This window comes from Narcine bancroftii, chromosome 7 (genome assembly GCF_036971445.1).
Source record: "Narcine bancroftii isolate sNarBan1 chromosome 7, sNarBan1.hap1, whole genome shotgun sequence".
Lineage (NCBI taxonomy): Eukaryota > Metazoa > Chordata > Chondrichthyes > Torpediniformes > Narcinidae > Narcine > Narcine bancroftii.
In genome coordinates, this window is record NC_091475.1 from 27,574,120 (window position 1) to 27,600,835 (window position 26,716).

Sequence of the window (26,716 nt, forward strand, 5' to 3'; positions counted from 1 at the left end):
TGATGGGACATTGCAGTCAAGAAAGCACATCTACACCTCTACCTTCTTAGAAATCTAAGGAAATTCTCCCCACCCTGGTCCCTCAACAACTTCCATAGGTTCACCATGGAAAGGACACTTGCTGGATACACTACCGCATGGGATGGGAACCATTATGCTCAAGACTGGAAGAAGTTATAGAATTCAGCTTAGAACACGCAAGCTTTCGTCCCTTCCATGGACTCCATCTACATCTCCCACTGCCTTGGAAAGGAAGAAAACATGCTGCAAAAACCCATCATACCCTGCACACACCCCCTTATCCCTCCTCCCATCAGAGAGAAGCTCAAGAGTATGAGACCATGCACCAACAGGCTTAAAGACATTTTCTTACTTTCAGCCATCAGGATCCTGACTGAGCCACACAACGCTGTCACACTGCCCTTGCTTGTTGCTAATTGATCTTTTTCCTTATTGTAACTCTATACTCTGTAAATTATACTCTTCGACTTTACGACTGTTAGAGTTAACTTGTCAGACTGCTTGCAGAAGAAACCTTCTCACTGTTTTTACAAACAAACCTTGCTAGTACTAACAAAGGAACAGCAATGGAAAATTCACCAGACAATGGTAAATTCAAAATAATAGTTTTTATTAAACTATTAATAACATTTAATTTCTTATTTAACTCTAAATTTAACCCCACTATGTGCAAATGTAAGTGTGTGTGTGTATATATATATATATATATATATATATATAAGTCCAAACTATTTTAGTTTAAACTTGATTCTGAATAAATCAATTTTAAAGTCCAGTTTCAAACATCTTGTTAAACTTTGTCTTTCACAGGGTTATTCTTCATGAGTGTTTTCACAGGTTTCCCCACATCTTGTTAGGGTTGCAGAACTGTGATTATCCTAATTAGTTATTTTTCAAACAGAAGTGACCATCTTCTGGGCGCTTGAAGCTGCCTCTCTTTTCTTAAAAGAGCAGTCAGAAGTGGTCTTACTTATTTAAAAGCCACTTGTGTTCTTTATCTCCTCTAATAAGGATAATAGAAGTCCTGTTTTTCCAGGAGGTCAAGTGTTTCTTCAGTCTTCTGATTCAAAATGTCTCTCTGCCTTCACTATATACTTCTCTGACATCATGTAATGTAACATCACCAGTTTTAGTTTCATTTCTGCAAAACCTCTTGTCTTTTCCAACGTTTAACCTCATCCCTGTTTCAAGAGGCTTAAGTAGTTTTATGATTCCAAAAGTCTAGGTACATGTCATCAGAATGTTGCATATACCCAAAAAAATGCTTTCATGAAACTACACACAGTCCTTGAGTTTCAATTAAGAACACTTCAGTTCCAGTATGGCTCTACTTTCTAGACACATCAACTTTGAGAATGAACAATGGTTTTCTGTAAATAAGTTGACCTGTGTGTGACCCTGTATCCAGCCCACAATTCCTAATATTACACTGTACTCAGTATAATGTGCTAAATAATAAACTAAAACTTATATCTCTTGATCTTCTTTAAGTTGTATACTGGTATATTGAACATCCAATGTGACATGAACCTTAATTTAGCTGTTCCAATAAAATATTGTGGCTTCTCTAACAAATCATTTTGTCAATGCTAAACTAAACTTTTAGCCTAGATGGGGCGGCACAGTGAGTGCAGTGGTTAGACTAATGCTATTATTGCACCAGCAACCAGGGTTCAAATCCTGCACTAAATTGTACAGAGTTTGTATGTTCTCCCCATGGCCTGTGTGGCTTTCCTCTTGGTGCTCCAGTTTCCACCCACCCTAAGGTTCAGGGTTGTCAGGCTAATTGATCACATGGGTGTATTTGGGTGGTATGGGCCAGAAGAGCCTGTTACTAATTAAAAATTATAGGCTGAAATAGATTGCTCTAAATGAAACTAACATGTACTGTAACTGAGCTGATTCAATTGAGTTTCTGTTCCAAAGTTCCACGTAGAAAACTAACCCTCATCAGTTTAAGAAAAAATCAGGTGGTCTTCTGACTCAGACTTCAGAATTCTAGCGCAGAGGCGCGCTGACACTACGCCATCAGAGGTGATATTTTAAGTACAGTTCCTCCAAGCTCTATCTCCTATTTCATTCCCTTCATCATATTTGTCATAGCTGCTAGCTTATTCCTCAGTATTCCCAGGGCCTGGTACTCTTACTTTTCCACCTTGATCACTAGTAAAGCTCTAAACTTTACTGTTTCCAGCTTTACTAGAAAAGAAAATAATTCATTTCACATTCATCTTACCCATGTTTCGAACACCTCTTCTGGACGTAGTTTCCTGAGAGTTGATCTGAAAACAGAACACAATTTAAAAGACAATTCCTATGCTTCAGCATTTTAAAGAATAATCAGGCAATATCCTTTCCTTGCTTTAATATCCTTGCTTTAATTGACCTTGATTAAATATTACATCCCCATTGCAGTATACAAGATCCAGTCAGTTAGAAAATAAATCCAACATCCATTTGGGACAACTGATGACAGCCTAGTTTGGCTAAGAATAATTTTAAGTCCCACCTTTTACTATTTACAAATCTACTAATATATTTTCCCTCCATTCCAGGCCCGTGAATGAAATTGCCCAATACAGCTACCCTGTTATCTCTGTTAACTACCTTTTATGTTCTTGAATAAACTCCACAATTTCATCCTCCGAATAGGGTTTATCAGGAATAGTGATTGAATCACCCATGAAAGGCTCATAAAAATCCACCTCATTCATCTTCAGTGAAAGTTTCTTTGCAACCTACCAAGGGCGAATGCAACAAACAATAATGGGATAAAGTGAAACACCACTGCTACAAAATTGTAAGCACCTTGACGTAATTGAACATAGGAATTCAAAACTCATCTAAACAGGAATCCTGCCAGAAACAAAGTTTGGTGTTGTTATTTTATTGCCATGAAGAAACAAAGAAGGCTTTTAATTACTTACACCTTAAAGTGATTCCAAGTTGATCTATACTTTAAAGAAAATTATTGTATAACTTTACTAAATTCATAAGTAGGGCAAAAATGTGGAATAGATTAATTGCTGCTGTAAATAGCTGAATCCACACGCAATGAGAAGCAACAAAATCAAACTTTTCACAAATGCCTTTTGGAAATCATGCCATCAGTGAAGGGGTTTAGGTGCCACAAGACTCTCATCACCAAGTACAGGAACAGCTGCTACCCCTCCACCAAGAGACTCCTCAATCAGAGACTCATTTAAGGATTCTTGCTTGTGCACTTTATTGATTTTCTCTTTGTTCTCTCTGTATTGCACAGTCAGTTTGTTTACATTCATTATATGTTTACATTTCTTTGTTTCTGCTGCATGCAGTTTATTTTTTGCACTACTAATTAGTGATAATTTTGTTGCGTCTGCAGGAAAAAGAATCTCAGGGTTGTACGTGATGTCATGTATGTACTCGGATAATAAATCTGAATCTGAAGGGTGAATAAATCCCCATGGCCTGACAAGGTATTCCCTCGGATCTTGACAGAGGCTAATGTAGAAATTTCAAGGGCGCTGGCAGATGTATTTAAAATGTCCTTAGTCACAGGTAAGCTGATGCAGGATTGGGAGGGTTGCTTATGTTGTTCCATTGTTTAAAAACGGGGTACAAAAATAACCAGGAAATTATATGCCAGTGAACCGGACATGGGAAGTAGTTAAGTTATTGGAAGATTCCTAAGAGATGAGATATCTAAGAATTTAGATATCTGATTAGGAACAGTCAACATGATTTTGTGCATGGTAAATTGTGTTTAACCTATTTTATAGAGTTTTTCAAGGAGGTTACCAGGAAAGCTGATGAAAAAAAGACTGTGGATATTGTTTACACTGACTTTAGTAAGGCTTTTGACATGGTCCCACATAGGACGTTAGTCAGGAAGGTTCATTCACTCATTATTCAGGCTGAAGGAGTAAACTGGATTCAACAATGGCTATACAGGAGAAGCCAGAGAATGGTCCTGGATGATTGGCTCTCAGAGTGGAGGCCTGTGACTCGTGGTGGGTCCATTTTTGTTTGTTATCTATATCAATGATAATGTAGTAAATTAGATTGGCAAGTTTGCAGATGACACTAAAATTGGTGGTGTAGTGGACATCGAAGGCAGCTTTCAAAGCTTGCAGAATGATCTCAACCAGCTGGAAAATGACAGATGGAATGACAGATGGAATTTAAAGTAGACAAGAGTGAGGTGTTGCATTTTGGAAGGACAAACCAAGGTTGGACATGCATGCTAAATGGTTGGGCACTGAGGAGTGTAGTAGAATCGAGGGATCTGGAATACAGATAAATAGTTCCCTAAAAGTGGCGTCACAAGTAGATAGGTTGGTAATGAGCGCTTTTGGTACATTGGCCTTCATAAATCAAAGTATTGACTATAGGAGTCGTGATGTTGTGATAAAGTTGTTTAAGACATTGGTGGCCAAATTTGGAGTATTGTGTACAATTTTGGTCACTTAACAACAGGAAAGATATCAATAAGATTGAAAGAGTGCAGAGAAGATTTAAAGAGATGTTGCTAAGACTTGAGGAAATGAGTTATGGGGAAAGGTTAAAAAGGTTAGGAGTTTATTCCCTGGAGCATGGAAGAACAAAGGGAGATTTGACAGAGATAAACAAAATTATGAGGGTTAAAGACAGAGTAAATGCAAGTAGGATTTTTCCTCTGAGGTTAGGTGAGATAGAAAGCAGAGGAAATAGGTTAAGGATGAAAAGGGAAAAGTTTAAGTGAATATTGGGGGAACTTCACACAGAGTGGTGGGAGTGTGGAATGAGGTGCCAGCTGAAATGGTGAATGCGGGATCAATTTTAACATTTAATAAAATATTGGACAGGTACATAGTTAGGATGGGTATGGAGGGATATGGAATGGTTGCAGGTCAGTGGGACAAAGCAGAATAATTGCTGAACTATTCAGACTAGAAAGGCTGAAGGGCCTGTTTCTGTGCTGTAATGTTCTATGGATCTATGATTTAAATTCCTATAAGCCTTAATCAAATGCCCTTAAGCTAAATTAAACCTCTCCTTATAATTTAACACATGGAGCTCTAGTGACATTCCAGTGAATTGGTGCTTTCCTTTAAACCAGTGTAGTGCCAAGAAATGTGCACAGTAGACCAGATATGTTCTAACCACAAATTTGTATAGAGGCAGCAAACCCTTATCTCTTTTGTATCCTAGCCTCCCATATGCAACAGCTATCATCTTATTAGACTTTTTAAATTTACATTTAACTGGTCTAAATGCATTGAACCTTAAATTCTGTGCATCTACACTGTTCCTAATTTTTCACAAGTTAAAAGAATACTCAAATCTATTGTATCTTTTGGTCTAAAATGGATGACTTCATACTTAATTGTGTTGAAATCCATCTGCCACTGTTTCACCCATTCACTTAATCTATCAATAGGCCTTTGTTATTTTATGCTCCAATCTCAGATACTCATTGTGCCACCAATCTCTATTTCATTGGTCCATTTGGATATATGGCTCTCTATTGTGTTGCCTAAGTCATTAATAAATATCGTGAATAGTTCAAGCCCCAGCATATATCCTTGTGATAATGAATCATTTCCTTCTGAGTGGAATGTATACTCATTATCCATGTTTTTTTTAAAATTACTACTTAAACAATTCTAAACCAGACCAATAATTTGCCTTCAATTCCATGAGTTTTAATTTTAACTTGAATTACTCACCCCTTTATTAAAAGTTGCAAAAAATTTGATATAAGGATGGAAGTGTTCTGCTGCATCTTCAAAGGCTTTGTAATCTGCATGAGAAAGAAAAGAGAGAAAGGAAGAGGCAAGGATGGAAATAAAGATTTGAAAATGTGAAATATTATGAAAAGAGATGTCATTAAATAAAAATGTTATGCACTGGCTCCAAATTTCCAATGGTGGGGAGTTGGGAAGGGGAAAAAGGGGAAAACAGGGGGGCCATCCTCATTCATGTTCTGGAATAGACTGCTCTAAATCCTGTGCTAATAACTTTTCTTTGACACCCAGGTCATGATCCTGGCTTTGTATTGCACTGAGGACATGAAAGAGGGAACTCTTCATGTAGGGATCCCCAGAAGCCTATTCTTTCCTTCAATAGCTATTTTGGAACTAGACAAAGGCTCCACAAGCATGAGCAACCCAGGAGCAATCCTTGAGAGTCTAAGTCTCACCACAGTTTTGCTCTTGGAGTAGACATCTGTTGAATTTGCATGTGGAGGAAGCCAAAAATGCTGAGAAAATTCAGACTTAGTATCTACCCAACTGCCATGCACTTCTAAGCTTCAAAAATATTATAGTCTTAAAGATTTTGAAGGCAGAAGAGTGTTATTAAATTTTAAATCTTTTCTATTTATTTTTGGATATCTCCTCATAAATTGCATTTACAATGACAAAGTCATCCTTTACAAGCATTTAAAAAGTATTAAAAAGAAAGCTTGCTCTCATTAACCATCCAAAGATAATATTACAGTTTATAAATGGCTTCTATTTTTTTTCCCGTTGGCATAATTAGAGAATGATCTAAGCCTTCATAGTTAAAACAGTGCTGTCAGAGGATCTGCCTCTGTAATGCAGACTAATAATGGATGAAAGGTTGCATGCAGTGAAAAGACAAGCTATCGTGTAACTTGCAGCTGCTTCATATAATCACCAGGGCCAATATGGTTCTCAAATGTTAAGAATCCAAACAATTAGATTTAGGTTCTAACTATTTTAAAATCAGGCAACCAATCCGACAATTAGCTTTTTAGAATTTTCTTCTAAGCTAGGTTAACATTTTATCAGGATTCTTGTTATTTTTTGTAGAGATGCGAAGAGGTTCCAAAGTACCTTCTTAAAAATGGAGTGGTATTTCTTTTGCATACACTTTTGAAATGATCCAGTAGGAATGATTGTACAAACAGAATTGTACAAATTACTTTGGCTGTTATCTTAATAGAAGAATTGACCCATTTAATTAGATTAAAATATAGTACAAATAATGAGTACACATTTTATGGCTGATCATGAACTGAATGCACTATATACTCCTCTCAAATTGTAGTCCTTTTCAAATTTAAAGATGGTTTATATTTTGCACACAGAACAAGTTTATACAAAACACAGCTTCAGAAGGCTTACAATGGGTTTCCTTATGGATTTGAATACCATCACAATGCTTTAGCGATAGTCATATATTCTGTGTTTCAGAATTCACATTTTTTTGAAGGTACATTGGAGTGGTACAACCAGAGAGGGGCTCCTCGCAATGAAACTCTATCATACCGAGAAGTCTCATCTGTGCAAAAGGGCATGCCTCATACACATTGTACAAACAAAGGTATTTACTGCACTAGCTCTGCCCCTGAGGATGCAGTGGAAGAACTAGGCTACAATCTCAGTGGTGGGATGGAAGGTGAAGAGATGTAGATAGTAAAAGTAGAAAGTGGGAGGGGTACATAGGTATTTGAGTTTAGGTAGCTTGGGAGTTGGGAGATTGCATTATTAATAGAAACTGAAGCCTGGAAGAGGGTAGGACTGAGAGTCTTGGCATGGAGGCATCTTTGGATCTTTGTGGTGGGGTTGATAGTCATGACTGGGGATCAAGGCAGGTCTACTATTAAGGCCTGCTCCAATGTGAGTCCAGCATTTGTGGACCTCACAGGTGCCAAACTTGCCATTAGATATCACAATGTGAGGCCAGTGCTGTACCTTGTGCATGCTAGATACAGGAATGCTCCAGAGCAAACTACTGGAATTGAATTGTCTCCACCCTATGATCTTGGTATCATTCTGATTTCATGTTTTTGATAACAACTATTTAGTGTTCCTAAAAGAACATCAAAAACAAAATCCTTTCACTTTCAAAAGTAAAGCCTTTTCATCCAAATTTGCATTGGTACCAAAATCCACATGGAAATGGAAATGTTTGTGCTAATTCACGTTCAGAAACTAACTCACGTTCAGAAACTTCATTTCTAAAGTATCCAATCAATTTAATAACTTCATCTGTTCTTTCAAAAGATCGAACCTCTGGTCGGGTTTCAATGATCTCCACGGGGTCTTCAGTCACCTGTTGATGAAAAACAGTTATAGTATGTATCTCAGTGTTTTCCTTATAAATAGGTCTAAAAATTATACTGGTCAACAAATATTTTTCAAAAGATTTTTTCCTGAAAAATTGGGTATTATGATAGACACTCAAGCCGAACAAAAAGATAATTTCAGATTTGCTATAGCACTTAGGAAGTTAGAGAAACATTAAATTAACTTTTATTGAATATAGCATGTTTAATCATATAATAGTGTGGATACATTGCATTAGTTCAACTGACTTAAAAATGTTTTGCCACTGATTTTCGTTTGTACTCAGCATCTGCTGCCTCTCGTGTCGGTGTCCAACAATAGTTGGCCAACATTCACAGATTCCAGTTGCCCTGATACCACTTTTCCATTGTTGCAACGTTCTGATGAAACCTTTCACCATGTGCGTCACTGACGGCGCCAAGATCAGCCGGGAAGACGTCCAAGTGTGAATCCAGAAACTGAATTTTCAATGACATGCTGCACTTCATGGTTTTGGATGTTTGAAGCACGTTGTCAGTCAGCTGGATGTAGTTTGGTGCTCTGTAGTTGCCAAGAAAGTTCTCAACAACATTTTTAAATATCTTCCAAGCATGCCCAGACCTAAGACAACATTTGCATAGTTCCTGCACTGAGTGCATGCCCAGGTATGCTTGGACCATCCAAACAGCTTGCTTTGTGGGCAATATACTAGAAGACAAACTATGAAAGGAAATCACAAAAATAGGTTACATCTAAAAACTGTATGTGATAGGAAAATTCTAATGTGATTTTCATGATGATCCACAAAATACACCTAAAAGTGTTCAGAAAGCAAAATCTTCATTGTCCAGTGTAATTTACTCAAACTTTTGAACTAAAAATAGCTGTAATGTCAACATGATCTCCCTTGTGCTGAATGTTATAACATGTTCTGAAGAACCGCTTTGTTTTTGTATTTTGCTTTCTGGGGAATTAAGCCTTTGAATGATTTCCAGGCTAATTAATAGCCTGAATGGTGAGAAGGCTTCTTCCATGGCCAATATCACCTGCCAATTGGATGATTAATTGCAGGAGATCTTTACAAGATCACACTACACACACTTAGAAGGAAGCTGTCCACACCAAATAAATGAAAGCATCCTTCTAGATCAGCAGTTCCAGCCTTAGCTTTGAGAAGGATTACGTGTCCTTGTTGGGGTACAGCATAAATTCTACACCTGCTGTGGAGCATGGCAAAGAGTCCCGCACTCAGCAGCTGTCAGTGTTATGTGAGAAGGATTACGTGTCCTTGTTGGGGTACAGCATAAATTCTACACCTGCTGTGGAGCATGGCAAGGAGTCCCGTACTCAGCAGCTGTCAGTGTTATGACTGCCCTGGGAATGCTTGATCCTGATACTGATGGAAAAAAAATGTCTCACTTCCCAGTTCTGACAACTACAATGACTACAAAACAAAATATTGTGCTTTCGACTTTAAGTAAAATTGATGCTAGTGCAACTTCTTCATAACTGCTGGGAAAATACTGCCACGACAGCATAAATGTGGATGTGTGATCAATCTATTCTTTTTAATGTACAGTGGCCTCAATATAAAGTGCTAAATGTAATTTTCTGCTCAATCCAAAAATTCAGTCAAGTTGTGTTATGGTGCCCAGCAGTCCAGAGTATCCGTGTCAAATGAAAGCAAGAACACACAGAAATGCTGGGGAACTCAGTTGGTCTCGCACCATCCATAGGAGGTAAAGATATATTACTGATGTCAGATAAAAGTCCTGTGTTTGAATAGGCTGCGGATACCAGAACATAAACCACATTTAGCTGGAGAACTAAGTCTGAATTAAATATGAATTTTTGGATAAATCTTTCCTAGTTATACAACACAACAGCATTGTAAACAACACTGCTTGTCCACTGGGGAAAAAGAAACTCTACTGCAGATGAAGTGTAGCTTCCGATAAATACAAGGACTAACGATGAATAGAGACAGCTCCTTAAACATGTCAGAGATCTGTTGGTTTCAGATTGACATTAACTGAGTGCAAGTTCCTTGTTTTCCCCCCAAACATAATGGAACAATCAGACAAGGCATAAATGTAAAGCACTGTTCACACCTCTAGCTTTGGACACAGGCTCTTCCACGGTTTCTGGAATCCAAATCTGAAGTGCTCCTACGTTTAGGGGCTTTGCTAGATTCAAGATTCTTCTATTGTCATGTAATAAAACAGAATGAAATATTATATGAAATTTATTTTTGTCTACCATAAGGCAGACAAAGATTCGCCATCAGCACAAATTACCCAGCTCCCCTTACAGTGAGAGAAAGAGAAACAAAAAAGAGTCTCCTGAGTCACTGAGTATCCATGGATTTGCTTTAAGTGCTCCAGCACCCTCCACAGCCACTCAGCCTTCAGTCCAAACCATTGGCAACCCAAGCCTCCAGCATTCTCAGCACCCTCTTATATCCCATTTCTGATACCTGTCACCCTTTCAGCCAGACACGAGCCAGTCTCCAGCAGTCTGCAGCCTGGTGCCAGTCTCTTGACATCAGTCACCAACAGCCCGCTGCCTACATGGGTTCCTTGCCTCAAGTCATCAACAGCCTGCCACCTGTCAGTATTCTTCAGCCTCAGAGCCCCTTGCTGGCCCACCATCATGGTCACCATCCCATAGGGTCATCTCCTCTGCTTTTCCTTCTCAAATGGGGGTGTGGGTGTTCTCCCCATTTTCTGATGCTCTGCACCAGTCCTCTGCTTCTCTGAAGTCTGCCACTCCTGGTGGCTACTGCCATACATTCTAGTTAGAGTATCAAAAATTAGGCTTTAGATCTTTCTGCTATTCGTCAACAAAGTAAATATCTTTGATCAGTAGGACAGAGCAGAACTAACTGAGGCCTTGGTGAGACTCGGGGAAAGTACAAAAATGAAAATTATATGCCTATCAAGCCTGCTCCATTATTCAATACAATTACAGTCAGTACTGTATCCTTGTTTCCTCTCCATCTCCTTTGCAAATTTATCTCTTTCTTTAAAGTACTCATTTGTTTTCCCTCCACCACCTTGGAAGTCAGAAAATTCTGCAGATAGTGCCTCATCTCAGTCCTAAATGTCCCACGTCCCGAGACTCTCTCTGCTGATTCTAGACTCCTCACATCCAGTCGATAGTTTTGTGTGTGTATGTTGCACGGCTTCTGAGTAATTAGAGCAGTGATGATATTAAGGAAAGACTGGTTGGCTTAGAAGATCTACATGAGTTATTGGGGAAATGTGATAGAAATCCATGAGAGTGGCAATGATTGAAGAGACAGATCGCCAGGAGATGAAGACCACATACAGGTTTGGCTCGTGCCAGTTGTCACAGGGGACACCAGGTTGGAAATAAAGGACCTCGAACACGTATTAATTACCCTTATTTTAAGGGTGAACCAATTAAAGTCTGAATATATTTGGATCCTCTGATTTTATTTTATCAGCTCACAGTTATCTGTTCCTTGATCTAGTATTGTCAACATAATTTGCAACCACAAATTCATCAAGCCCTTTTTAACCACAAGGTATAAATTAATTTAATGACACATTCAACTGTAAATCTGAGTGCAGGCTCTTCCTGGGAGAGTTGAACAGGTGCAAACATCGCCTGAATTTTAGTTCATTGAAAAGTGATTCATTTATAAAATAATTGTAGATAATTTGCTGTCTTGTGCAGCAAGAGATAGCAACATAAAATATAGAAGGAAACAGACCTATTATCATTTCAACATATCACAGAACTCAGATATGTTAGCTTCAAAGTTTCCATTACAGGCACTAAAGTTCTTTTAGAAATGCTGTCAAGTACTAAACTGCGAATCCTGGTGAGTTGGGGGGTTTGCTGCATAACAATGGTAAAAGATAGATAAAATGGGCAAAGCTGATTTAACTAGACTAATAAATTATTCAGCAAAAGTGGACTGGTAATAGCTAGAAGGTATAAAAATAGAAAATATCAGAAATACTCAACAAATGAGGTAACACGCAGAGAGAGAAAAACAGAGGACATATCAGGGCAATGATCCTTTACCAGATCTGCAGGTTCTTGCTTCATCTAGGAGGTAAATCAGACTCACAGAAATGAGGGAGCAAATAAAGAGATTAAAGGGGTTCCGGGTAAACATTATTTTCACAAAAAGAGAGGCTCGGAGAGTTGAACTTCAAATCCAGGATACCTAACAGAGAGGGTGGGATGAGTCAAAAAGGGAATCTTATCCTTTATTGTCATGACCATAATGCCCAAAATGTGTTAACTTTTGTTTGCTGTATGGGTACACAAGGAGGACCCACTAATGTTAGACACTTATATTGGATATTACAAGTTTAATACAGAAATACCTTAAGACGTCTAGGGTGAAATGAAAAGGGAAATTAAAGAAGTTAAGAAGGACATGAAAAAAATACTAGCACATCAAATCAACAAAAATCTAAAGCAGAAGGCCAATCTGGAACCAAAATGGTAACCAGAGTGTGGTAAAGTGGCAAGTGGGGGTGAGTTTCTTAATGAATACTTCAGAGCTCTTTGCACAATGGAGGAGAGTGATACCACTGTTAAATGGGGACAGTATGAGAGGTAACATAGGAGAAAGAGTAAAAGGCACCATTCAGGCATTTTGCACATTTGAAAGTAGAAAATTAATAGGCTTAGATGATCTGTATCCCAGGGAATTATTTTGGAAAGGCAATATCCATCATTTTCTTTTCAATCTTACCTCACAACAGGAACGGTGCCAGTGGACTAATGATATTGTACTATTGTTTAAAAAGGGAGGAAGGAATGAATAATGATTCACTTTGGAAGCAGCCTTAGAGAGAGTAAGTAGCAACGACCCATTTCTCTAAGCAGTGGGGTCAGGTACCAGGCTGCAGGTACAAAGTAATATGTAGAAACAGTAGAGGGGAGGCAAGGGTAAAAACTTGCAAAGGGTGGATAGAATCTGGAATTCATTGTTCAGTAGAGACAGAAATCCTAATCATATTATTGTATAGTATTTGGTTGAGCACTTGAAGAGCTGTGAACTGCAGAGCTCTGACCAAATTCTGAAAGATGGTAGCTTTTATTAAGCAGTAAAATACGATGTCATCAATCTCATAATTACTGTGATTCAGAATACTCATTTCTCGCATGAATGGGCACAAGTGCAATACCATTCACAGAGTTCAAGACTTGTCTTCAGCACTTTACCAATCATTTTCTATACCACTGGCCTCATACTCCCTCCTCCACCACCAGCACACCATGTCTATGCAATATCTACAGTCTCTCATCAACATTAATTTCAGCAACACTCTCTATTTCCATTAAATCCAATAGCAAACATGTCAAGGGATTGCCATCATATTCCATACCTCAGTCGGATAACATCTGCAACATTCATCACTTGTGTCTATTCGGAGTATTATCAGTGCTGCATGCCAAAACATTGACAACCACCAGATTTGAGAGTGGATGATTCACTCCGAGTGACAAATCTCAACAATTGTTACCACACCTGTTAGTAACATGGACACATGTTCAAGACACTGTGGCCATGAAACCACATAATACAAACCAACAAAACAAAACATATATAATCAAATAATTTTAAAAAATAAGACCATACTGTTTAAGGTATTGATGTCAATAATTGTTTCTTTACTCACATCCAGGAGAAATGATACCAAGACTTCAGGAGATAGTTCACCATCATATTCAATCAGGTGATCACCTTTAAAAATATAAACACTCCCAACTTCTTGCAGGCCTGTGGAAAACAGGTCAAGAAACGAGATATTACAATCAAGCACTTTATTATCAACCAGCCAAATATTAAAGGAAATTTCAATTTCTACAGGCTATTCAAAGTGCATATGGGTGCCTTCAATAATCTAAAATGTGTGCTCTGAATAGAACTAGTTGCAGTGTTATGTGAAACAGGAACCATTTACATAAGCAAGAGTTATCAATGAGATATATGGTTTGTTACTGTCACAAGTTTTCCCCAAGGATGTCAGAATCTTTATAGAAATTGCCAGAAGTGGGGTTGGGATTGAAGAAGAAGACACTGGATTCTTGCAAGGATTGACAATATTAATACACTGTAATGTACATAATCATAATGCAAACGGAAAAATTTTAAGAGACGTCAACTAATTTTAATTAAACATAATTCTTCCACCTTAGATGATCTTTTAGGACCTTCCTCTTCCAGAACCTCTGCTTTCTTCTCTATCTAATCCTTCAAGTTCTATACATTCAGGTTACAGAGTCATACTCATACACCATGGAAACAGGTCCTTTGGCCCACCTCACCCACACTAACAAAAATGCTCCACGCACCCTAGACCCATCACCCACATCTTTCTAAACCTATTATATCTGTTCATGTGTTTCTTAAACGTTGCAATTGTACCTGCCTCAACTACCTCCTCTGGCAGCTTATTCAATACAACCACCATCCTCTGCATAAAAACGTTACCCCTCAGTTACATGTCCCTGTCCAGATTTTCCTTAAATATGAAAATTCACAACTTCATCTGGCAGCTCATTCCACACTCCCACCACTCTCTGTGTGAAGAGCTTCCCTCTAAACTTTTCCCCTTTCGCCCTTAAACTATGTCATACAAAACTAACATTTCGGGCTTGAGCCTTTCATTAATGTATGAGCATACTCAGTTCCTCAATTCCCGGCAACATCTCTTCACTCTTTCAATTTTATATTTTTGATTACTGTTAAATCTCCCCCACCCCTCACTTTAAAGGGTGACACGGTTAATGTAGCAGTTAAAACAACGCTATTACAGCACCAGCAACTCGGGTTCAAATCCAGCGCTGTCTGAAAGGAGTTTGTACGTTCTCCTCATGTCAGCATGGGTGCTTTGGTTTCCCCCCTCCTCCAAAAATGTATGGGGTTGTAGATTAATTTGGGTGGTACAGGTTTGAATCGGTTTCTACTGTGCTGTAAATAAATTTCAAAATTTTACATTTAAACCTATGCCCTCTGATTACCAACTCCTCTCCTCTGAGCAGAAGACTCACCTATTCTAGACTTCTCATGATTTTGTTCCTTCCCTCATCCCTCATCCTCCAATACACCAAGGAATAAAGTCCTAATGTGCTTAATCTATAGCTCAGACCCACAACTCCTGATGACATCCTCAGAAATCTTCTCTGCACCCTCTCCAGCTTGAGAGCATCTTTCCTGCTGCACAGTGACCAAAACTGAACACAATACTCCAAATCAAGCCGCCCCAATATCTTATACAACTGAAACATAACTTCCCAACTTCAGTGATCAACCCTTTCTGATTAAGGCCAATGTACCAAAAGCCGTTTTGACTACCCTATCTACCTATGACTCCACTTTCAAGGTACTATGTACCTGTACTCCTGGATCGCTCTGCTCTGCAGCATGCCACAGATCTCTACTACTGACTGTGTAGGACCCAAAGTGCAACATCTCACATTTCTCGGTATTAAATTCCATCAACCACTCCTTTGCCCACCTGCTCAACCAATCAGGAACCTGCTGTAATTTTTGCTAACATTCTTCACTATCTATAAAACCAGACCCTTTAGTATCATCCGCAAAATTGCTAATCATGCCATGTAGGCTTTCATCTAAATCATTGATATAGATGAACTCTGAGGCACACTTCTAGTTACAGACCGAAATAAAACACAATGCTGGAGAAACTCAGCAGGTCAAGCAGTGTCCTTTATATAGCAAAAATACATAACTGATGTTTTGAGCCTGAAGGTGTGTTTTTTCTAGTCACAAGCCTCCAGCCCAAAAAACAACCTTCTACCATCACCATCTGCTATCTTCGATAAAGTCTATTTTTTACCATTCAACTAACTCACCTTGGATCCCATGCAATCTAATTTTCCAGAGCTGCCTACCATGCAGAACCTCATCAAATGCCTTGCTGAAATTCATATCTACAGTTCTGCCCTCATCAACCTTTTTGGTCACATCTTCAGAAAACTCAGATTACTTATCATGTCTCAATGTACTCTGTTATTCCCTAGGAAGGATGCTTTATAGCAGTGGTTCTCAATCTTTATCTTTCCACTCACATACCACTTTAAGTAATCCCTATGCCATCAGTTCTCTGTGATTAGTAATGGATTGCTTAAGGCAGAATGTGAGTGGGAAGGGAAGTTGGAAAACCACTGCTTTAGACCCAATTGCTACAGAAATATTTTGTTTGAGAAAAATTGTCATTGGCCTATTTCCTTTGGAGTTATGAAACTGTACACATAATGAGTCAATTAGGTACAATTAAATCAGTGGTTTTCAAACTTTTTATTTCTAACCACATACTACCTTAAACAATCCCTTTCTAATCACAAAACTGTACACATAATGAGTCAATTAGGTACAATTAAATCAGTGGTTTTCAAACTTTTTCTTTCTACCCACATACTACCTTAAACAATCCCTTTCTAATCACAAAGCACCTAGGGCATTGGGAATACTTAAAGTGGATTGTGAGTGGAAAGAAAAAGCTTGAGAACCACTGCTTTAAAGTGTGAAATTTGGCAAATTGGTTCAGATCCAGCCTATGAGGATGAATCCCGTTCGCCAACCAGGAGTCACAAGGACAAGTAGAAATAATTTTTAGAACATCCAGCCTGCCCAATCTAATCAAGCTACAGCCTACACGACCATTTCTTCCCCAGTCACATAAAACTTATGGGAGAAGGATTAAAAAAACAAGAAAAAACAACTTTACAAAAATATATTCAGAATTTCTCTTTAACCCCTGAAAACATTGAAGGAATGATAAAAGAAAATTAATTAACATGTACTTTTATTTTAAATCATCTCCCATTTACCCTCTATTTCTCAAGCTCCCCATTAAATGGCAAACGACATAGTCAGGTCAATACTACATTTCCCTACTTCTATTATTGATCATTCTTTTCAAATGTGAAATTAAGCCTCATAAACACTGAAATGAACACTTGTCCCATTCTTCATTTCCTTTCATTTAAACACAAGAATGCTGGAGGAATTCAGCCAGTCTCGCAGTATCCATACAAAGTAAAGATATATTACCAACGTTTTAGGCCTGAGCCTTTCCTCAAGGGCCTCAGGCCCAAAACATCGGTAACACAGTATATCTATACCTTCTATGGTCGCTGCGAGACTGACTGAGTTCCTTCAGCATTTCTGTGTTTTTACTACAATCACAGTGACTGCACACTTTAATGTTTCACTTAAAGTATGATAATGCGAATATTTATTTGCCTCATCAGACTTTCTCCATGCAAAGCTCCAAGTGGAGAAACAGTTAATTCAGAAATGAATTGCTGAAATAGAAATGGATGCATGGAAAGTCAATACAGCTTTTTTAAAATGTAAAACTCCTGTTTGCAAAATGTACTAACTTTACTCCAAATGGAATTTGTACAGTTTAGGAAATAGTTACGTTGATTTACAAAACAATTATTCAATTGTATAACAGGAATACCAGATGTTCCTTCTTTCAAATAAGATAAGAATGTACTCCTGCCACTTAAATTCTATTGTGGGAAATTTTCCACATCACATAAACACCATTGTTAATGTTATCACATTTTTACACCTCTTGTCAGCTTGTGCTACTTGGCAGCACGTTCTGACACCAATCTGATCACACTTCCTGACTGCCTTTAATGGTCACTAGATACTATTCATTCTCAACACTTTACAAAGCTCTTTAGTGCAGCACAGAAAATTAAAAGAGGAAACACTGCACTATGATTTGAAATATCCTTTTCCTTGAATAGCTTTTACGGCAAAGTGTCAGGAAATGTGATTCTATGAGTCTTATTTAGTGTGCTAAAAACTATTATGTAGCCATTGATATAAATACACTCTGTATTACAACCTAATTATATATGTCAATATATAGGTTCACATTTCAAATGCAACTCTTCAATAACATTACCACAAAGAGGAAATTCATCTAAACACAGTTTATTTCATTGATATCTATCTTTATTTCTGAATTTATTGCCCTGAGACAGACTTTCACTCAAGTGTAATTGTACCACAGTACCGCAGGATAATAAATATCTCTTTACAGCCATTCAGAGTTTTTCAAATTCCTTCCATTGGTTATCAGCAGACAGTGCAATATCTGCTTATACAATGTTCATTAGTGACTGTCAGGAAAAAGAACATCACAAATAAAAATGACAGTGTTTGACAGAATTTTTTTGGTTCTATCAAATATTTGATTTAATCTGCCTGTAGAAGAGGCAAATTCCAGGGGAGTCTAATAGACAAATGTGCTGGAGAAACTCAGCTGGTCATGCAACATCTATTGGAGGTATAGGGTAACCTAACGTTTCAGGCCTGGGCCCTTTGTCAGGTATACCAAGAGTTCACAAAGTGAAAGAGGCAGAAAGACTGGATTAAAAGCAAGAAAAAAGTCATCAAAGGTTAAAAATATACAGTTTCTATATATCCAACAGCAATTAATACCTGAATAGAGATCATACTGATAAAGATTATCTTCCATTGCTAAAAATGTGATGGGTATGTACAAACATTAAGTTATTGTGGTGGAATCATGTGTAGCTATACATAATGCTTGAAGGTTACCTTTTCATTGAGACAATACATTCGTTTATAGCCAATACCAATATAGTCATCTCAGTTATTTTGTTGTTGCAGTGATCTTTGATGTCTTTGGACGTCAAGTTTAAAGTTTATTTTTATGGTACAATCTTTAGTTATGGTTATCTTGTTAACTATTGGCTAATCCATTGAATGGACGACGCCCCAATTTTAGGCAATAGAAATACCTGTTCATTTTGAGTGAATACATCCAAATTACATAATAATACTTGTAGTATCCAATTCTGCAGATCCAATTTTCCATAATTTCCACTTCATTTATTTTAATTCTTTTTGTGCTATTTATACGCACATGTTGACTGACATTTCAAATTTGAGCCTTTGTCTATTTCCTATCTTCTTGGCTTTTCTCTTTTCTTTCACCCAGCATTAACATATCTTCACTTGCTCTTTATTCATACCTGACACGTCAGTTATGACACGTCAGTTATGTATCTTTCTTTTTTTCTTTGGCTTGGCTTCGCGGACGAAGATTTATGGAGGGGGTAAAAAGTCCACGTCAGCTGCAGGCTCGTTTGTGGCTGACAAGTCCGATGCGGGACAGGCAGACACGATTGCAGCGGTTGCAAGGGAAAATTGGTTGGTTGGGGTTGGGTGTTGGGTTTTTCCTCCTTTGCCTTTTGTCAGTGAGGTGGGCTCTGCGGTCTTCTTCAAAGGAGGTTGCTGCCCGCCAAACTGTGAGGCGCCAAGATGCACGGTTTGAGGCGTATCAGCCCACTGGCGGTGGTCAATGTGGCAGGCACCAAGAGATTTCTTTAGGCAGTCCTTGTACCTTTTCTTTGGTGCACCTCTGTCACGGTGGCCAGTGGAGAGCTCGCCATATAACACGATCTTGGGAAGGCGATGGTCCTCCATTCTGGAGACGTGACCCATCCAGCGCAGCTGGATCTTCAGCAGCGTGGACTCGATGCTGTCGACCTCTGCCATCTCGAGTACTTCGACGTTAGGGATGAAAGCGCTCCAATGGATGTTGAGGATGGAGCGGAGACAACGCTGGTGGAAGCGTTCTAGGAGCCGTAGGTGGTGCCGGTAGAGGACCCATGATTCGGAGCCGAACAGGAGTGTGGGTATGACAACGGCTCTGTATACGCTTATCTTTGTGAGGTTTTTCAGTTGGTTGTTTTTCCAGACTCTTTTGTGTAGTCTTCCAAATAAAGTATCTTTACCTCTTATGGATAATGCGAGACCTGCTGAGTTTCTCCAGCATTTCTGTTTTTATTACAATCACAGTGTCTGCAGACTTTTGTGATTCATACCTTTACTTCTTAGATATTAAACACAATTAAGTGTAATTGTACCACAGCGCAATTGCTGATGAGCATTTATCTTTTGTAATAGCCTCCTATCGTTCATACACTAACCATCACTATTACTACTGAGATGACAATGTAGCACTTATCACTACTCAATTGACTTCTCTGGCGTTATTGAGCAACTTATCCTGTACCATGGAAGTAAAACACAAAAAACTGTAGACTCCATGGTTGAAGTAAAAATGCAAAGCTGAAGAAACTCAGAAGGTCAAACAGTGTCCATTATCTAGCAATGGTAAAAGTATATATCTTGATCCGATGATAAAGGGAATTAAGCCTGAAACATCCATTATGTATTTTTACATTTGCTAGATAAAGGACACTGTTAGACCTACTAAGTTTCTCCAGCCTTGTGTTTTACTTATCCCATACCACCATTATGACATGAATATCATATTCTCCAATTTAAATTAACCCACACTCCTCCTCAGTTCCATTCCTAACATTCTAGTTCACCCAGGTCAAACAGAACCTTTCCAAATCTCCTCACCCACCATCCCCCCCAGCCCCCTGCTACAGAGTTCCTTCCCCACCTTCCTTCTCCATCTATCCACCACCCACACACCCTTCCCGCTATATCCCTTACTTCATAATCCTCATCAGGCCACCATCCCTCATTGTTCTTACCTCCTTCCTTCAACAGCAGTCTCCACCTTCACCCTCCCCACCTTTTCCTGGCTCCACTTGCCCTCCCCCCCCCCACTTTTTTCTCTCTGCCTGCTTCCACTTATAACTGTCTCCCACATCTACAAAATCTGGCTCCATCTGACCCTCACCCCTCCTTTATCCATCTATTACCCATGATTACCCATTGACTTCCCCTCTTTTTAATACTGTCATTCTCCTCTCTACTTCCTCAGTCCTGATGCAGGGGTTTGAACCAAAGAACCAACTCTCCATATTCCTGCATGGATGTTACCCGAGTTCCTCCAACAGTTTGTTTTCTGTTCTAGATTCCATCATTTGCAACTCCTTGTGTCTCTACCCCCATCATCTTACTTTTACAATGGGCACAATCTACAAGTTAGATCCACCTATATTTGTCCCCAGAAGAATTCTTAAACCTCACTTCTTCATTCCTCAGAATTTAAAACTTTACCTCCTACTTCTTTTTTTGTATTCATATTCTGTCTTTTTTTGTATTCATATTCTGTCTGTTGCCTGCCATAGCCTCTCCCTCTGAGCTTTGCTCAAGCCCACCATTTGTTTGCTCAGTGGTGATTATTGTGGTAGCATGGCTTATATGGTAGGCCTGCACTGCAGCTGTGCTGGTTTATGGACAGGAGTGAGGAGTCATAGTTGGTGGGACTAATTCTTGTCACCTGATAGCCTGCTTGTATGGCCTTAGGCTCTCAGAATGCTGGCACATGATGATTACTGATGTACTCATCAGATTTTTTGGAGCAATTTTACAGGCCAAAATTGTGGGGTTGATTTTTACGTGTCAAATTTCTGACCATGTTAAGTATCTGCGTCATTAAAGGAATCGAGAGCTCGGATGGCCAGGAGCTGGTAGACTGGTGACCGAGGCGTTGAAAGATCCAATGGGTGGGTGACCAGAACAAGGGTCTGCGATCGGGCTGTTGGAAGTTCTGGCGGGCAGGCAATAGTGGCCTCAAGAGCTCAGATGGGTGGGCAGTCAGAGCATCGGGAGCTCTGGTAGGTGGGCGGCCAAGGTGAGGATCTGTGGTCGGGGCGTCCTGAGCTCCGGTGGGCGGGTGGCAGAAGCTAAAAAAAATTTGGGGTCGATTTTTACGTGGGTCATATGAAAACATACAAGTTTTGGGCCAAAAAAGGGGAGAGGAACATCAACTATTACTCAGTTTCAACAATTACACGAGTATGTACAATGCATAAAACCTATTGCTAGAGGAATGCTGAGTTCCTGCAGCAGCTTGCTTTGTGCTCCTGATTCCTGCATCTCCAAGTCAGAACAATGGATGCAAACTATTGTTGAGAGAATTGAATTCCTTTCAAGAATGGGAAGATACAACCTGGATGTAATGTGTGGCATCTTCCATCCTAAGACATCCCCAGTTCTCTTCTGATATCGTCATTCTTTAAAAATAACTGTTTCTCCAGGTGTAGACTCAATAGAATATTATACTTCAAACTATGATATATCACTGCTGCAGTATCAAAGTTATATCACGAAAGCTAAGTTTCACAGTCATCTTGGTAGCCACAGGTATAACCCTTACACAGTGCAAAATCCTCAGTGAATGTTGACTCTTAAGCAGGTGAGAATAAAGTCATGTTAGATATTGCCCCAACCCAAGTTCACCTGGAGGATGACAAGGCTTCCATCCCTCTTTTCAAATTTTTTTTTGTGTACAACAAGGTAGAAGCTGATCCCAGCCATACTGCCCAATTACTCCCAATTAACCTACAACCCGTACGTTTTGGAGGGTGGGAGAAAACTGGAGCACATGGGCAAAACCTATGCACCTCACGGGGAGAATGGACAAACTCCTTACAGACAGCACTGTATTCGAACCCCGTTGTTGGCACTGCAATAGCTTCAAGCTAATTGCCACACTAACCGTGCCACCCCTCACACCTGTTTCTACTCCTGCTTTCTTTGCTGTTCATCCTCAAGGACAAATTTACCAGGCCATCATTACTGCAGTCAAAGTAAATTTAATTTAGGCACAATCGATATAGCAAAGTTAAAAGCAGTTGTGTTTCACTTTACAGAACAAGAAACACATTGGACGTAAACAGAAAAAGTTGAAGTGACAATCCAGTAAAATTAAAGGATGATACAACAAACTTAAATAGTACTGGCAAAGTGTCCTTTCCAATAGTATCACAAGTTACTGGTAGGTCAGATAGTGGAATTGAAAAGGTCCAACAACAAGACTAAGATCCTTATTTATATCCTTTTATGAATAATTATGAAAGGTACATTGGAAAACCATGGTGATCAGCAGCAGGGATGAGGGAACTTCCTGCCATTTTCGGGCTCCATGTACTTAGTTTAAAAACAGGTATGGTGCAATCAAATTTCTCAGTAAAATGCTGAGATGACATAAAAAATCTCCAAAGCCACTAGATGACCAATAATAATATTTTCTCATGCAACAATACGTAATATCTCCTGAAGATAGTTACTGTATTTGCTGACCAAAGCTAGAATTACACCCTTGTTGTATCCTCCAAGTGAGTTACATTATTTGAATTCTAACATGAAGAGTAATTGAGTAAACCTGAGGAGATTTCACTCATAGTGTGCAAAATATAGATTGGACCAGTGCAGGAAAAAGGATGGAATTGTGTTTTAAATTGATTGCCTGTGTAATGCACTTAAGATGCCAACATCTGTTCCCATGGGGGGGGGGGGGGGGGGGGAAACACTAAAAAGAGAGGTATAAATGATTCAAATAAAATTATGATGTTGATTGATGGTGCAGATGGAAAAGTTCCTTGTCTAGTTGGTGGAGTGTGATAATGTTGTAAAGTACGAAAAATGTGCGCAATTCAAGTAGCAAAAATGTTTGTTCTTAAAACTTCTAATTTTCAGAGTCTGTCAGCTCACACAGGAAGCATTGCAATGAACAAAACAATTTTGTGAAGAAACTGATTTTTAGCTCTCTTTGTTTCTCATTGGAAAGCCTCTGGTCACTGTTACACTCAGTAGGGTCAGTGGTCAGTAGACCAGGGCAACCTCAGCAGGGTTTTTTTTAACAAAATGCCAATTCACTCAATATTATCTTTCTCACCCAGTTTCTTGGCCACCTTGGCATCTTTCTTCTCATCTACGAGTCCAAATCCCACATTTTTGTCTTGCAAGACCTGAGCTGCCAACTGCCTCCAAAAGACAAACAACAAAAAGAAGAAACAATGACATTTAGGTAGCCAGAAATCATCCGAGAATGTGAAAATCGGGCAACGTGCATCTTTACTCCACTGAGAAAGCACGCACCATGGTTTATAATGCTCCACATGGACAACCTCTTAATCATCGTCTGTCAATCATTCTGCAGAGAATGTTTTAATCCATTTGCTTAGCTTATCACCATATTACAGTGAATGTTCTGTTAAACCACCGCTCACCTGTCCTGAATCATGTTTGCCTCACCTCTAGCACCAGCTCCTCTCGATCGAACCGTTTCTGAGCAACTTTGTCTCCTGCAGGAACTGCATCGTGATACAACAAACACAGGATATCGTACTTTTCCAATAGCTTCTGGTAATTTTTCATGTCGACGGTGCCAACCCTATCTCTTCCATCATACCTGGGAAACTCAAGTCCATCCTGCGCTCGACTCTTCAGGCAGGCCAGAGAGAAAGTTGCCAAACACAGCCAAACACCCTTCATTGCAAAAGTTAAGGTCATATGTTATACAAAAAGCAAAAAAAGCGGCTTGGGGGGGTCACCGTAAAATCTTTTGCCTTTCTCCCCCTGTTCTGGTTACAATCCCTGATCAGAATGGAGAGAGAAAGAGAGCAAAGTTAGAATAGCGCCGGAGTGAGAACAGACAGGCAGGATCTGGATGTACACACACCGCCCCCTACTATTTAAATCTCCATTTTAAGAAGCCAGTTGTTTCAAGCTAAAAATACATTACATTGAAAGAGCAAAGAGATACTCCATCCTCATTCTCTTTCTGTGGATGGGGAGAGGTGGGGGGGGGGGACCTGACCTTTCCGACAGAGAGACCTCGCATCAGGCTGACATGACCGTCACCCCCTCTCGTCTCCCAAACAACTGTCACCGAGCGAGGATTCATTTTCCATTTTGTCACATTGACGCTGTGTGGAAAGGTTGAGGAACGAGGAGAGAATTCTTTGCCGGCAGGCGGAGGGGCTGATTGTAGAGCTCTGCTTTATATAGACCGTGAGATGAGAGGGATACTCGGGAGGCCATCTGAAGAGTTCATTGTTGACGAACTAAGCTGCAACACTAGAATCTTGAGAGGGATACATTCAGCCCTTTTAAAATAAATGGATCTGCAACATCCGCATGAAGTTAAAAATCTCGTGGTCATTTTTTTCTTCAAGACATGCAATTCACTACAATGTTTTGCAAAGGATGCGTTTTTAAATAATATCCTTAAAATTGCGAGGCCAAACAATTGCAAGACTTGTCATGAAGCAACCACGTGTGTTTTTCTCTTGCTATTGCACCGTATTTAACCCATGGAGAGCAAAAGGTTCGGCTGGTTTGCCTTAATCACAGTACCCAGGGGAAACAGTAGTTGACGGCACAGCGCATTCTCGGGAGCAGCCACTTATAAATCACGTGGTGGGACAAATCCAAACCATCTTCTGTCTTCTTCTGGTGGACAGCAGCAGCTGCTTTGACCCCACAACAGGACAGGATCATCCAATATGAGCAACAGCGCCCTCCATCGACATTCTGGGCGATTGCCATGTGTTTTCATTCGGCGTCGGAGCAGATCCTTGCAAACACTTGTGGGAAATCAATGGAAATTTGAAATGACTTTTCCCTTCCTAGGTGAGACTGTTTATCTGCTGAGCATATATGACCGTATCATTGCGTCCCCCTTTTAAATTCATTCAGTATTTCTTGGCCTTTATGATATTTATTTCATCAACACGATGGAAACCACATATGGCACATGTTTTGCAGTAACTGAACATACGAAGAGGCATTTCTGCTATTTCTCTCTGGAACGATGGGTATTGTTACTCTGTGGCTTTGTTTATGCATATAACTTCTATTGTAAATGCAGACAATGTCTATTTTGAATTGAATGACATTGGAATAATAAAAAATGCTAATAATATGAACTGTCAATGGGACCACTACTGGCATTTTTCCAAGCTATCAACAGGATTCTCACTATTTTTTCCCATGATAATTAATGCCCTGGGAAAGAAAAGCAAAGCACCATTCTGTGCTTGAATTTGAATAGCATTCTTTCACACTTACAAATACAATAAGAACTGAATAAACAAACCACATTAAGAACCGAGGGCTTAAAACATTTCTAGATAAATGTCACTTCTAGTTTCACCATGCCATCGATTTCTGACTGAATACATAAATGTCTTTTTCTCTGGTTTTATCGTTAACTAGTATGTCTTTGGAAGTATACTTTTTTAGACCCCACCTCACTGACAAAAGACAAAGGAGGAAAAACCCAACACCCAACCCCAACCCACCAATTTTCCCCTGCAACCGCTGCAACCGTGTCTGCCTGTCCCGCATCGGACTTATCAGCCACAAACAAGCTTGCAGCTGAGGTGGACATTACCCCTCCAAAATCTTCGTCCGTTTGTGCCTGCAAGTCCGATGCGGGACAGGCAGGCACGGTTGCAGCGGTTGCAGGGGAAAATGGGTGGGTTGGAGTTGCGTGTTGGGTTTTTCCTCCTTTGTCTTTTATCAGTGAGGTGGGCTCTGCGGTCTTCTTCAAAGGAGGTTGCTGCCCGCCGAACTGTGAGGCGCCAAGATGCACGGTTTGAGGCGATATCAGCCCACTGGCGGTGGTCAATGTGGCAGGCACCAAAATAATGAACATATAAAATGTCTCTAGGAGGTTATCCTTTGCCATTTATGCTCCTGGCTACCTTTGTCTAATTCTAGTTCACTGCAAAGCCAAGGTTAAATTGTCCCTCTGCAAGCCAGCAGACATTTCATTTAAAAAAAAATGCTTGTTATGAAAATAAAATAAATTTCCACCTATGTTACCTCTTTAATATTAAATATTATTATTAGAGAACTGTGCAGTACCAGAAAG

At 39.4% G+C, this 26,716-nt stretch overlaps 1 protein-coding gene across 4 annotated transcripts in view; it reads right to left on the reverse strand.

The window, feature by feature from the left end:
• LOC138738645 (calsequestrin-2-like) overlaps positions 1–24,964 on the reverse strand; it is a 49,382-nt gene extending 24,418 nt beyond the window's left edge. For 2 of the 4 annotated variants that reach the window (XR_011341643.1, XR_011341642.1), the window contains exons 1-8: positions 24,656–24,964; positions 24,091–24,324; positions 23,732–23,816; positions 13,727–13,827; positions 7,953–8,064; positions 5,712–5,785; positions 2,629–2,759; positions 2,258–2,303 (exon numbers count right to left, since the gene is read on the reverse strand). Coding sequence is in view for 2 of the 4 variants with exons in the window: in XM_069889263.1 (XP_069745364.1) it covers positions 2,258–2,303; positions 2,629–2,759; positions 5,712–5,785; positions 7,953–8,064; positions 13,727–13,827; positions 23,732–23,816; positions 24,091–24,324; positions 24,656–24,742 (870 nt within the window). In the remaining 2 variants the exon portion in view is untranslated. Of the gene's footprint in view, positions 1–2,257; positions 2,304–2,628; positions 2,760–5,711; positions 5,786–7,952; positions 8,065–13,726; positions 13,828–23,731; positions 23,817–24,090; positions 24,433–24,655 lie in introns of all 4 variants that reach the window. The other 2 variants (XM_069889263.1, XM_069889264.1) reach the window with 2 other exon arrangements.
• Positions 24,965–26,716: the final 1,752 nt, after the last annotated feature.